Genomic DNA, 15,201 nt, shown 5'->3' with positions numbered 1-15,201 from the left:
AGGTTGCCAGTCAAGGAGTTTCTCTGACTACACTGAGCTTCTGTAAAGGCTCTTAACAGGGACAGGGATGGTCATCATTTTTCCAGTAGGGTCCCGTGGGGCTAGATTCAAGCCTTAGCACTGGCCCTATAAATCTTGGAGGGGGTAGTGCAAAAATGGTTGTTGCATATGAACAGTGTCAGTAACACTGGGGTCAGATGCCATCCCTGGGATGTGGCCCATCCTTGGGATGTGTGGTGGCACTGAGGATGGGGTGACGCAGGCTTTGACTGAGGCTGAACCGTGTTACTTGGGATGCCAACTGGGTAGGAGGGTATGGTGTGGCTCACCCCAGTCACCCAACCCACTGGGCTGCAACTTCCACTGCTGTCTGTGCCAGGTGAAAGCTTCAGGGGTGGGTGTTGTCATGGCAAGCACACTCACCTGCCATCTCCGCTGGGTGGGTCCCCTTCAGAGCTTAAGTGGAGGAAGTCTGGGGCAGATCCAGAGATGAAGCTGACTTTCCTTCAGTGATAATTTTAGCAACTTGGTTTCAAAACCCAAAGATTTGGACCTTGTTTTGGGGACTTTTTCTGAAGTGCTTTTTATTTGAGAGGTTCTTTTCTCTTGTGACATAGCTTATATTTGGGATTGTAACTTATAAGATTTTTACAGATTTATGGTTTGTTCCATCAAGCCTATATGAGGCTTATAAAGAACAGGGGACTATGCTTCAGAGCTGAGTTTGCCCCTTCTATCTGAAGAAAAACCCCAAAATTGTTCCTGTTTTTTCCTAACTTTGTTTATTATTGTTGTTTTTCCTAACTTTGTTTTTTCACCCTTATGCTTTTCTTATATTTTCCCACTCACAGAGAAAACAACAAAAGTTTTCGGCTTTTTTTGTCCCTAGCTGCCCACATTTGAAGTGTGTGACTAATACTCTGTAACACATATGTTTTACAAACATGAGAGTTACAAATTACTGGCAAACATTTCAACAAAACAGATGCAACCATCAGGGAGGTGCAGGACATGATCCGCCTTCCCCCATGCCCCCACACTTCCGTGCCCTTGTTTCTCCCCTCTGTAATTTTAGGGCTGTTGGCTGCCCTGCCAGTGCAGGAGTGGTTTCCTGCCCCTGAGTCTGACTGAATGCAGTGTGGGCAGAGGCTCAGGTGGGCACAGCCTCTTGCTCCCCTGGGACAGTGCTCAGGCAAATTGACTGGTGGTGACCTGGGGCTATGTCCAATGGAGCAGAGCAGGCTATGAGCTGGTGAAATACCACAAAAAAATAGTTGTTCTGCTCTTCAGAGGTTGCTGCCCCTGCAGTTCTCACCTTTGGCACTCTGACCTGGGCAGTGGGGTAACTGGGCTTCAGGCTGCTCCTCAGCTCAGCCACCAGCACTCGTAGAGCAAGAGTGTATACACAGGTCTTCCTCATCTTCCATCCTTTTCAGCAACATTGTGCCTGGCACAGTTCCCACAGCAGTCCTCCACACAGCCTCCAGGCCCCATGTTTCTTTCCTTTCTGTGGGCTAAGGGGTTGGGGCAGTGACACAAGTGCTGTCTGGCAGTAAGGACACGATTGGGTGATGGGAGCAGCACCTCAGAGCGAAGGCAGATGTGAGCGACTAACAGTCCCTGGCCCGTGTGTGTTCCCAGGGCTCCGACTCCTCTTCCCTTGCTCTCAGACAGGAGAGAGGTGCCTGGAGAGTTGCTCCAGCTTGGGGGAAGCACAGACTTGAGCATCCAACAGTACCTGTCACAAGGAGGCTGAATGGCCTTTCAAGACATGGGCTTTAGAAATCAAGGGATCAGATGATTGGTCTGAGATACGTCTGTGGTTTCTCTCTGATAGCTTTTTACGTCAAAGACCATCACCAGTGAATCACCTACATCTGTGTGTGACTGTCATCATTGCTGTGCTAAATATAAATGTCAAAGGGTTTTGAGGTGCAGGAATAAATCAGACTCTGTTGGCATGCGTGTATCAGACAGGTCTTCCTCTTCTGTGTGTCCTTCTCTCTCTATTATGAAGGCTGCTACGGGCAGTGGGAAGCAGCTGCAGGAACTCAAATCTAAGCCAGGAGTACAGGTTATATTTTCATACACAGATCTGGCATATCCACATATTGAATCTCTTCTTGCTGGTTCTGTCAAAATTATATCAGTGAAGAGAGAGAGAAAGGTTTGCTTTGACAGTATTTCTGAGGTAGAAATACTGAGAGACTGAGTAGCATTTTCACACCCTTTTTTATACAGAATGTGTGATTTTTAAATAAGCACCAGAGAGAAAGTGACTATGCCAAGGCTACCAGCCCTGCTGCCTGATCTGTGGACATGGGTATGGTGTGTGGTTCACATGGGTTCAGGTTAAGCACTTGAGCTAGACTCTCAAGGTAGCAGTTTCAATTATAAATACAAGTTATTGTTGTTATTTTCTGTTGAAAGCTGGGAGAAAGCAGTAGGAAAATTCCCTTATATTTCATATAGCCAGACATTATTTTATTACTTTTTCTTTTCACTAAATCTGTTGGGGTTTTTTTACATCAATAAAATGGTGATGAAGATGGCCAAGAGAAAAAAAGTCAGGAACCTGAAACTTACTGTTTACTTTCCAGCAACACTGCTCTGCCAACTGCAGTGAGATTTTCTTTAACCTGTTGTGCTCCCTTCACAACAGATGAAGAAGTAGTAGTGAATTTAAAAATGAGCTTTGAATGTGCAAAGTAAATACGTCTTGATTTTAAAAAGCTTCAAAAATCCTATAGAATGTAGAAAGAGGGGGCTCACAAGACTTTACTACTCCCCTACTGAAGTCTGTTGTGCAGATAATCCTGTATAACATGATAAAAGATAGTTAAACAATCTGCGATAGGGTTGTCCTTTGAGCATTTCTATAAGGACTTTCCTTAATGATTAAGGAAAATCCTGTGGAAATAGTCAATTTTAGAAAAAATACACACACACACACACATATCTGTTTCAGTTTACTCATTAACATCAGAGAACTCTACAATAATGACTCAGTCTGCTATTTTCAGGAGAAAAAATGGCAACAGTGCATCTTGGCTGGAAAGCACCTCCTTCAGCAGTACTGCAATATTCAGGGCTCTTTCACTTTACATCAGAGACAGGGGGATGTCTCACGCTGCTGCACATGAGGCTCACCCTCAGGCTTTGGCCCCTAATTTTAGAATACTGTGGTAATTCTTACATTTTCAGCATTTTATAAATAAGTGCTTCTGTGGAAGTCAGGATTTCTTAATCCTTAGCCATTTGTTTACAACTGCTTTCCACTTTGAATTATTTACTGCCCCTTCCCAATGTTGTGTTTTCCTGCCTGAGGCTTGGGTGGCTGATCTCTTCTTGTCACTCTGTGGTGCCTTGAGTGGGCTTTCCTGCGTAGGACTCCTTGGCTGGAAATGAGGAGAAGCTTTGTTCTGTCTATCATTCTCAGTTTCTGCCTCCCTCTTCTCAGCTATACTTTTCCTTTTCCTCTTTCCTGTCTCTGTTCCTCTGCCACAGGTGTGCCCATGGTTGCAGGAATCATCCTTCCAGCAGTTCCAGCACAGAAAGGACTTGCCTCCTTGCCTTCCATGCTGTCCCAGCTTCATGTCCATCTCATGGCTGCCAGCTCTCATCATTTGCTGCCACGCTTACTATTCATCCTCTCTCTTCTCTTTCTCCCATCATGTCTCCCAGCTTCTTCCTCTCCCTTTTCCTCATGACAGCCATCTCTCTGCTACTGTCCTGGAAGATCTGTCTCACATCTTCAGCCTGTAGCCCCTCTTGCCTCCCTCTCTTGTAGTAAGCCCAAATACAACTTTTAATGGGTTCTCCAGAAACCTGTAAAGGGGGGAAGAGCTGGCAACTTTTGTCAGAGGAACATGGAGTTGTGTTCAGTAGAGATAGTACTTAGTCCCTGAAGTCTGAAAATGTAGGAAGGTGGGAGACAACTGTGAGAAACAGAAATGCCAGAAAAATGTGGAGGATTTGGCAGCCCTGTCTTTATGTCTACTGTGTTATCCTGCAGAACAGAATTGAAGACAAACATATGAATGTGCTAACATTTGAGTTATTGGATGCAAGTCTGTTACTGAATTACTTTGAGGGATTTTTTTTTGTTTGTTTTTGTTTCAAGTTTAATTTTTTTTGTCATTGTTCTGCTCTATTTAGTTTCTCTTCAGGTAGTAATATTGAAAAGGTGCATTGCTGCGGAACAGCTCCAAACCTCCGTCTTTCAAAATGCTTGTTCAATATTACTCTCCTTTGGCTAAAATCGTATCAGTCCGAATTGAATTCCGTCAGATTGCCACTGCTTTGTGTCACTAGCCCAGGATCAGACTGTAGTATGAACCTTTGGGAAAATCCATCATGAAAACACTAGTGGGAAGCTGGTTAATACCAGTCTAATGGAGTTTATCAGATTATCTTAAGAGTACATACCTCTGCAACCCCTTTGTAACTCTATCACCTGGCCTGCCCTGTTCTTTTAACCATTGTTAGGCTGCAAAAATGGGGAAAATTCAAAGTCCTTTGAGTGCAAAAAGTAGCAGGGATCAAAACGGTGGATGATTTCAAGATCAGCCTAATCATTATTCAGTATTGTGCTTACCTCTGATTGGAGAAAATACTACTGTGTCCCTCCTTGTCTGAAACTGCTTACAGCTGCTCTCTGCAGTTCACGTTATGTGTGAAGTCAAATCTTGCCCTGTCTGCCTCTGCTGATACAAAACTGCATACTCTGGGAGTACCATTTATCATCATTGTAAATAATGCTGTACTCATTACAAAACTCTAAAGTGACCTAAAATTTATGTGTTCTAATTACTGTAATGTAACTATTGACCTCAATAAATTGATCAAACTCACAAAAGATAGTTTCAGTAATAAGAAGCAAAATGAAATGTTACTTGATGTAAATATATAGATTATCTGGCTCAGGAAGAAATGGAGACAGACAGAACATAGACCTGAACTGCTAACTCATTCAGACTGCTTTTTTTGTCTTGAACTGGAACTGAAGTTGAACCATTCCTTTGAAGTCTCGGCTGTATTTGATCTAGAACTGAACTGTTTCCAGCTTGCCTTCCTGCAAAGTGTTTCTAGCTACTGCTCTTGAATCCTGACATCCTCCCGTGCCAGCCTGCATGGCCCATGCTGTGTTGGCAGCTGCATGGCAGCATTGCATGGCAGTCTTTTCCCCTGCACTACTGGGGATGTCATCCTGCACTGCTCTCAGCTGCTTTGGAGATCCATGCGTGGATCAGTGCAAGACAGACCTCACCCATGCCCAGGGTGGCAGTGGGCTGGGCTTCACACTGCTGCTGAAAAGGCTGCAGAGGGAAGGAGATGGGAATGCAGTCCAGACTCACACTAAGTGCCTGCTTCTATCTTTCAACCCATAAATCCTGTGTAAACAGTTAGGTGGTTCAGTACAAGCAAGCTTGAGGTGGTTCATCATTACCCAGACTGGTTAACAAATATTTACTGATCTCCAGCCAAGTTAAAGTGCTGTCACACTTTCAAATTGGTGATTCTGTCTCTTCCCTGACCAGTGAAGTAAAAATAAATGCTTTTTTTTCTGTATTATATGAATAAGGGCCGACACTTTGTCATTTTCAAAACCTGGTTGTGATAACCATTGCCATGGCAATTAGACCATCTCAATGCACAAGGTGAGAGTGTGCTGGCTCTGTGGTTGTCCTGGTCTTCCTGGGGCTTTTGCCAGCATGGATGCTAAAGCTCACCCAGTGGATTACAGGCACTGGGTCCTCCCTTCTCAGAGCATTAGGTGTATTTTCATGCAGTTACCTGCATTTTACAACACAGAGCTATAAATACATCAGTAGAAACAGAGTTTCTCAGATGTGAATCTGTCTTTCTTGGGTTAGTTTTTACTTAGCTTTCAAACTTATATATAATTCAATTCATTTATCTTGATTGAAGGTTGCATGTGCTTTCTTTGTATTTCCAGTCAGATGTGCTACAGCTTTCTTAGTTTTTCTGAACCTTCCAGGAAGACCCTTGGCCATTGAGAGTCTTGTGATCCATTACCAGCTGCGTTGAGGAGACGCAGGCGCATGCTGTGCTGTGCCACACTGCTTGGCCCTCAGGACCGTGCTGTGCTGGGCAGATTCCTTGCCACAGCGTAACCTCAGCTGGCCAATCACAATGGAAGAGCCCAGAGGTGGCATCTACTTGGTACCAGTAGTGACACCATGACACATACTTGTTTTTATCTTGATGTGAAGCAACATATTGTCATTTAAAAATCCAGTTGAAAATCCTATGAAAAGTCTGAAGACCTCAATTTGGTGAGCCTCTCTCCCAATGGGAAGCGTGGGCAGTGTGCCATAGGCTTGTCTGCTGCTGCTGCCCTTGGGATTCCAGTGTCAGAAAGAACTAAAGGTCTTGTAGCCTGCTGCTGTCTTTTCAGTCATCTTAATGAAGTAGTTCCCTTTCTTGAGAGTATTTGTCATTCTTTCTTGGTACAATAGGAGCCAGAACTCCTGGTTCAAAACCGTAGTCCACCCTATATTTGTGAATGTAATGATAAATTATGTAGAGAAAATTCTGTTCTTGACTAGATGCCCTTCCAGTTAGGCCACCATTAATGGTGTACATCATTAAGCCTTAGTCAGTATAATATTGTGCTGTGTGGGAAGGAATCCCAGACTTAGTCTATTTTTGACCTCTAATGGTTGATTTAAAATGAGTTATAGTAGCAGAGTTCAAATATTTGGTGATTATTGCTGAGCTGGACTGCTATCAGGCAGTTTTAAAAATAAAATTCGCAATTTGAAGAGTATAATTGAAGTTCCTTTAGAGAGCCCTGCTTAACCTTTCAGCAAATGTACTGGATTTCCTGAACCAGCACTCATGGGCAGGGCGATGCCACAGGGCAATGCCAACCAGCATGGTCCTGCTGCTTAATGGGGCTATTGACCTCTCCTCACTGATTCTCTGCTTTTTGTGAGGCTCATCATGGTGTGATGCAGTGCTCATGATCTTTAAGTGTCTTTTTAGTGGAAGCAATGGGAAACTAAATTTCCACATAGGGAAGATACTGCAGGAAACAAAAATTTGTATGAAAAAGATAAATGAGGCGCAAAATGTGATCAGCTGGTTCAAGTAACAGCCAGGTTTTGCTGCTTGCAGAAGTGTGTCTGGGCTCTGCCATATCTATTCTATTCCTCACAGAGGTTCAGTCTTCTGAAACTGGTGAAGAATGGGAGCCAAATTTGTCTGTCCTTTTCCAGAACTTCCCCAGGGTCAGTTTTGCCGGCAGCCAGCGCTGAGTGTGTGCAGGCAAGAAACAATAAGCTCAGCTAGGATGCAGCAATGTCTCCAGAAGAGTTTCCTTTCAAGGAAGCGCACAAGCCCTTAGCAGTGATGTCCATATGTGAGTCTGCTGTGTATCTAATACTAATTAAACATTTGACAAGTGTTTCTTGGTTTTGTTTTGCAGGAAGAAGTCATTCCTGTTTTCAGCTCTGTACGCTGCCTTTATATTCGGTGGTCGGCACCTAATGAACAAACGAGCAAAATTTGAACTGAGGAAACCGCTAGTGCTCTGGTCTTTGAGCCTTGCCGTCTTCAGGTAGGCTTCTTCACACCACCTGCCTTTGACATCAGGCCCTGAAGAGGTTTGGGGTTCTTCATCTACAGCAGCACTGCTAATGCAGCAACAAGCTCACACTGAAGTGGCATTTCCTTGCTTCTGCTATTCAGGGTTGTGTCCTGATCCACTCCTTAACATTGAAATTATCCCCTTTGACTTACCAGATCATAGAGCGTTTGAAGAAGGGAGAAATCAATAACCCTCTTGAAGAGCAAAGGTGAAAATACAGGAGGACATGAGAAAAAGTGCTTATCATTGCAATAAATTTACCATGCAAGCTACAAATGGAAATAAACACATTAAGATGTTAGTCTTGTCTCACGTACTAGTAGTATTATATTTATGTGGTGTGTATATATGGAATATTAAGTCAGGACTCTGATCTCCACTACAGTGAGGTAAAACAAAAGTCACTGCTTTGATGACAATAAATTTGACCACTGTAACTGATATCAGGAGCTGGCTTCTGGTTATTCCATCACAAATTGCTTGTGACTGTAGCAAAAAGGTGACTCCACAAGGAAAGGCTGTTTCTTAGTAATGCACATCTCTTGGCTGTGTGTTGACTCCATATTTAGTATGGGGAATGTCATGTTCAGATTGTTGGTAGTTGTTGAAGTCAGAAGTAAAACTGACCAATCTGAGCTCCACTTTATATGCTTAATATGCTATTTTTTAATGAGGCTAAAGATAAATGAATGAATAAACAAATGCTGATAAAAATAGCCCTTACAAACACATGAATTTTGGTACAAATTGCTAGTAACAAACAGTACACAGATGACCTGAGGACTATCCTTCATTTCAGGGACTATTGGGACTGTAAGTTAGAGCCACTGAACAACATATAGACTATCCACAAACCATTATCAAACTCTTTTACTTATATTTTTCTAATTTCAATATAATAATTACTGATTATATTACTTCTCAACTACATAAAACACGTTTGCTTACTGAGCAGGTGTGAATGGTGCATTGCTTTTCACAGGATGGAAATAATTTTTGCTGAAAGACTCTACAGAGTGAAATAAGGCAGGAATGGGAAGTATGGCTTTTCCTTTTGTTCTCCGAAATTGTATCACCTTGAAACTTTCCAAAACTCTGGCAGGGGAAAGCAAATTGTATTTCTAATAGCTAGGACATGATTACAAAAGAACTTCAATTTGGCTTAGTTTTAATAGTTCAACAACACATCAAGAATATCTCAGAGCAGACAAAACTCAGTGGTCTGGAGAACTTTGAGAGCAAGTTCTTACAATGTGGATATTTGTAATTTTCATTTGATTGCACTTGGTGCTGTATTTCTGGCTGTGTGTGTCTAACATAATTTTGCTTTAAGGTCCTATAAGCAATTGTCATTGTTTGTTCCAGAAATGGCTGAATCTCAGCAGCTGTTGAATTGGTTCCTAGATGGCATTTTGGTTTTGGATCAGTTTATAAAGTTGTTTGTAGCCAGCAGGATCCCAATTCTGATAGCACTTTCTTAATGAATGTGGACAGTAGGAACTAGCTGGCTTACACAAAGCATTTGTCATTTAATTCTCAGTCTGCGGTGGAGAAGCATGATTTTGGAACTCCCCTTTTTAGAAGATGTCTAGGGGGAATTTAAAAATCAAATTATTCTGAGATGTGGCTGACATTCACTGTGTGGGGTTTTAAAGCAATTTCACTGGCTAATTTTCTCCCAAAATCTCAAGTGATCAATGTACTGATCACTGCCCAGTGTGGACCTTGAATACACTGCCCAGATGGACCTTGAAATCAACAGATTCATTACTTGCTGATTGGAGTTTCCCATCATAAGCGTATGAAGTAGCTAACTCATGGCCAGCATGAGCTGCTGGATGATATAAAAACGTGGACTTCATGCTTTGAAGCTACAAGCTGCCAGGTTGAATCTGCCACAGAGACCACCTCAGGGCAGGCACTCAAGGAGAGCTCTGCTTGTGCAGATGAGAAGCATTGGCCAGAAGGGCACAGTTAGGAGAGGGCTTCGCAACTCCAGAGTCTGCTTCCTCCATCAACTCAAGTAGCACCACGCAGGGACAGGGTTCCCAAAGCACTGCAGAACTCTCTCTTTCCTCTGTATGTTAGGAAAAGAGACAGCAGAGTGGAGGGGGTGTATGAGATGTTTGGCCTGCACAGAAGCACCGTGCATCACTGAAGCATTTAAGGTGCTGGATTTGCCATGGGCATCAGTTGATTATGCAGATTATATGACTATGTTTTGCTCTTCTGAAGTGCTGAGTAGTGTGCAGAAGAGTGAAATAGGGAAGGGGGAAAACCAACCCCAAATGTTTGCAGTAAGACAGCATGAAACCTTTGTAGCTTCCACAGCAACATGCAATCCCATACAAAACCCCTTGACTTCTTGCCTGGAAAACAGGAGAAGTGACAAAGAATTCATTAAAATGTGAGACAAAGAAGTTTTGAAGTTGTTATAGAACTATAATAACTTATGCTTAACACTTACAGAAGTGTTCACTGGAACATCCATTACCTGTTGCCTCAGCACCAGTATCCTGTCTGGGGCCATCTGTCACAACTTTACTGACTTTCTCAGCAAGCAGCACTTGAAATGCTGTAAACTTGCCAAGTAACTTGGATTTGGTTTTTTCAGGCTCCTGTCGTGACTAGGTGTTGCATTTATATATGCTTGGCCTGAAAGGCATTCCGGCTTCCTCCAAAGGTCTATTCAGGTACATTTAGAGGACTGTAGACTTACTACGGATCTAGAAAAACACTCCTTAAATTTCAAAAGACTTCTTCCTTGGCTTTATGGGATGCTAAAATGCTCTGACTTTTACAACACCTTGCAGAAATTCTAAGTAATGTATTTGTCTGCCATGAGTGATTGTACTGAGGAAGAAAAACCTGCCTGGAGAGCCCTCAGTATTCTGCCTCAAGGTCAGTGTGAGGCTTTTTTCTGGACTCCTTGTTTATTTTCCGTGTAGCACTCCTACCATTTTACCTGCTTCAAATATCCTCAGAAATAGTAACACTTAGAAGAGGCTGAAAAGATGTGTTTCGGGCTTTAAAAGAAAAGGAAATTGCCTGCCAGGCAATCACGTGGCCCTTCTTCAGAACGTATCCTGTATGCCCTTTCGCCTGCCAAGATCATTTAAATGTGGTAGCTGCTACAGTAGGAAACTTGCCACGCTTATAAATAAACAAAACAATTACACCACCCTGCTGAGCTTGCTGAGCATTCAGGAGCCTGGTCATGAGCAAGTTTTGTGTCAACACTGGCAGCCAGCAGGATTTCTGAGAGAAAAAGCAGCTTTATTTCCCTTCGAAAGCATTGACTAGTTTTGAATATTTTGTCACCAAAAATTTCAAGTAGGAGCAATGACAGTAAATCTTGCTTTTCACTTGGAAACCACTGTGAAAACATCATCTCCTGAAATCTTTTTGCTGATAAATCAGTTTGAGATACTGGGGTTGCTGGGCCGGTTTGGTTTTTTGGTCCCTAGCAGGTTTGTTGACTTGTTTCAGTCATTGAAGATTTGTCCTGTTTTGTTTTGTTTTGTTTTGTTTTCTACACTTTAATTAAGTGTGTTTACCCAGCCTGGTTATGTACTGAGGTCGTGGGGGAGCAGAACCATGTTGCTCTGTGGTAACAGGAACCTGCTCTTAGGAAGCTACACAAAATGTCTTTCTTCAGTCCCATAAAACCCCAAGGAAACCATTGCTGTTTCACCTACACAATTAAAGTGACAGTCAGTCCTGTATTTCTGAATATTTCTTGGGGGCAAAATACATCAAGCCTGAATTGCCAGTTTTATATTTATGATACTTGGAACATAAGGTCAGGGCATTCACTGAATGTTTTACTTGGAGTCTATAAAAGCTGAGGCCAGGACTCAAAGGAGGATATGAAGTCATTAATTCATGATTTCATTACATCTCAGATGGATTTTTGTAATTCCTTTTATAGGCCACAGAGTCTCTGTATGGGTAGCTTTTCTTTCAAGGAGCTTGAACATGTTTGATTGCCTCATCTTCACAGAGGACAGCAGCATGGCACCATTTTCCTGTGCATCCTTAAGGGGCTGACAACAGAAGTTTCAGGGTCAAGGCTCTGACTAATAATAGTAGAAGGTTGTCTTCCCTAGGGAGTATTGTCATATCAATGCAGGAAGCAAAGAAGCTAAAACATCTAACGTGATGCCATCATTTGTAGGCAGAGGCTAAGCTTGACTATGGCGGGTGGGTGCAGTGAGAGGAAGAATATCTCTTCATCTAGCCAAGCCACACCACTATAATGCTCTTATCATCTCCTGAGACCACTTAGATTCTAATCCAAACCCAGCTATGCTTTGTAGCTGTGGTGGAAATTAGTAGATGTCAGCACAGGATTTCCAAATGTCTTTCTTCCACTTTCTCTAAGCAGTAGAAATAGTATCAAATGTAGATAAATTTTGCTAGCTGCTTGCCACAAAGCTAACCAGAGCCTCAAAAGCAAAGTAATTCCCACAACAGGTGTTATACTTGAAAGACAAACCCAAAAAGACTCACTAAAGGAAGGTGACTCACTTTGCCTTTACAGAACTGGTGTTGACTGATTTGTTACTGAAAGCACAGCAGCACATGTAGAGGGGTTGGCACCCACAGAGGGCTCCTGACAAGGGAATCTGAGACATGCCTTTATGTGAAGAGCTCAGTTCTGAGCTGAATTAAACAGAAAAGACAAAACATGTATTTAAAGAAAATATTTCAGTTGCTTGGATTTGTGACTCTGAAATACATTCTAGTTATCATGCGTGTAAGTAGGAAAATCCATGAAAGATGATTGAGATTTATGTCCCATCGTAACTGCTGTTCACAGATACTTGCCATGGAGATTTAAACACAACTTAATTTCTCATGTTGCTGAGCAACCCATCAAAATCTTAAAATACTCTGAAATTTTATAAGGTCCTAACAGTACATTCAAAGAGAAAATTAATTACCAAAAAGAGGAATGTTTGCCAAATAACATTTAAATTAATAAGCACATTTAAGGTGAATTAATAGTCTTCTCACATATAAATTTAAAAGGAAATTAATTCAGAATGAAACATTCCCTATATTCGTAAAGCATTTGTAATGCATATCCTCAGGACATTTCTCAGAACCCAAATCAGTAAAAGGCTTAATATGCACCTACTTAACCATTTATTTCTATAGGACCATGTTCATCTTTACATACTTAAGTGATTTTCTTACATGACAGATAAAGAAACATCTTTTTAATTACCATTTTGGAGATGCAGTTGAATGTTGGGTGAACATTAGAAATTCAGAATTATTGGAGAGAAAACAAAAATCCATTGGATGAGATTTAACAGTTTAAGAAAAGTTTCTTTTCCATAAGTTATTTTAATTCCAGTAGGAATATACAAACAATGTTGTGTAGAGTGAATTCATACAGTGCAAAACAAATGCTAGCTGGCATTAAAAAAATTGTGTAGAGGTGATAAAAATATACAGACTAAGAACAATAAAGACAAAACAAAGAACTGTCAAGAAGATGTATCTCCAATATCTACCTTACTTATTCTAACTATCCTTATTCCCAGATTTGTAACTGATGCCATGTGACAAAATGCTGTGCCCATCGTCTAAAATCTCATCCCTTTTTTCACTCTGCTGTTACTCCTGTGGACTCCTGTGTCCATCAAAGTAATTTTGAATGTAAGCTGATTTTACTGTTTTTACCTACTTAAGCCTATTTAAAAGTAAATCAAGGAGTCACTGTGAGACCTGGCTGATTCTACTTTACAGGAGATATGGATAGGACTGTCTAAAAATCATTATGAAAAATCTCTTTTCTCAGTGCTAAGCTGGGCCTCCTTTCTTTAAAACCTTTTCTTTTTCTCTGACTTAGCTTGCTTACCTTTATTGGTGGAAAATGAATATCTTAGCGAAGTGAATTCAGTACATCATTTGAAAAACTGTTGTTGTGCTCATTTTGCCCCTTTTCCTTCCCCTCTCTCACAATCAGTGAGTGTGCTGTCACTCAGTGTATCACCTCGAATTACACTTTTCTCATGAGCTCACCTGTCCCAGCCCACAGGAGCCCTCACAGGTCACCCACCACCCAGCATGAATAATACCCAAAGCAAAGCCCCTGAGAGTGAAACTTTGCCTCTCAATTTTATACAGGGATCAGACTGAAGTGCACATTTGAGAAATAAAGAACATCTGTCTGGTGGCTTAAGCAGGGAACTGTACTAGAGAGAAAGTATATAATTAATTTAAAAGAAATCAATCAAATCAATCAATCAAATTCTCTGCCCCTGTGGCGGCACTTCTGTATTTTACTCAGCCTCAACACTTGGTTTGTGAGTGTGGTAAAAGGGCATGAAATCCCTGGGGAACTGGTGTCTCCATGTATTTCCTTCTGAGCAAGTCCCCGACAGCTTGTGCTTGTTGGAGGCAGTGGGAATACGCCCTGAGAGGTGTTAACTTGCATGACCTATCAAATCCAGCGCTTCGTCTGCAGAGGGGCTGTTCATAAACACTGCCAGCCCCAGCAGTGCTCGCACGCAGGGCTTGGCTGCGCACGGCTGTCGGCCGTGGGTTAGCAGAGGCACGGTTCTGTCACAAGTTCAGCTTCTAAACAAATGTGTCTCCTTGTGCCTGTACCATTCAGCATCCTCCCCCTAGGTTATTGAATTAAAAAAGAAAAATAAATTAATTGCCAACTGTAGGCGAATCTCTGAGATGTGTATCACTCCACTGAGGACAGAATGAAAAAGAAGATCAGTGGCTTCAGGCCAGCAATTGGTATTAAATCTATGGATCTGAGCAGCTCATTACAGTTGTATAATAACTTCTAGCTTCTTTAAGCCTCCTTTTTTCTGTCAAATGCTAGTGTTTCCCTGTAACTTAGATTTCTCTTACTTGGTTATCTGCCAGTTTTACAGCTTTACTGATGGCTGGCTTCATTGGTTGGCTTGATTCTTAGCTAAATCTTTTACTTAATTACTGTTTGTCTTTATTTGCATAAGATAATTTCAAACTCCTGAATACATACATTTCAGTGCTGTACATGACAGTTACTCTGCCAACTTGATACTTTTGATCCTGTAAGTATCTTTAATTCATCCTGCAGAACTACATAATGCCACTTTTTTGGATTATCATTTAAATCACTGCAATTCTATACTTACTCTAAGATTGCCTTGAGATGATGTTGGATGCTGAGAATAATTTCAGTAACAGCATAGGAACAAGTGCAAATGCCCCTGGTGCATTCATTAAGGACTGCTTAAGAGGTACACTGGCCTTATGAATCCTCATGGGCTACTTTAGAAAGCCTCAGATGGATTCCTTAATTCCTATGAGATTTTGCACGAAATACAAGGCTTAAGATGAAAATTGATTTTTTTTTTCCTTTTTAGTAGTTGAGCCACAGTCCAAACTTGTCGAAATAAATATCCAAGAACTAGGAAATACTTCTTGAAAGAAAAATAGCTCATTGAGTAGGCAGCCTTCACAGGGTGCCAAGGAATTTCAGCTACAATAAAGTCCAGTTATTATTTAGTGATGGTATTGCTCGAGAAGTAACAGCTTTCATCAAGAAATATTGTTCCTGCAAGTTCCCA

At 41.6% G+C, this 15,201-nt stretch overlaps 1 protein-coding gene across 1 annotated transcript in view; it reads left to right on the top strand.

Annotated features, from left to right (window-relative positions):
- ELOVL6 (ELOVL fatty acid elongase 6) overlaps positions 1 to 15,201 on the top strand; it is a 74,633-nt gene that overhangs the window by 41,514 nt on the left and 17,918 nt on the right. Inside the window, exon 2 of the mRNA XM_053976065.1 lies at positions 7,454 to 7,585. Within this exon, the coding sequence (XP_053832040.1) occupies positions 7,454 to 7,585 (132 nt within the window). The remainder of the gene's footprint in view (positions 1 to 7,453; positions 7,586 to 15,201) is intronic.

The sequence above is a fragment of the Vidua macroura genome, chromosome 4 (genome assembly GCF_024509145.1).
Source record: "Vidua macroura isolate BioBank_ID:100142 chromosome 4, ASM2450914v1, whole genome shotgun sequence".
Classification (NCBI taxonomy): domain Eukaryota; kingdom Metazoa; phylum Chordata; class Aves; order Passeriformes; family Viduidae; genus Vidua; species Vidua macroura.
Note: the sequence above shows the minus strand (reverse complement) of the source record. Positions and strands in the feature narration are given on the sequence as shown.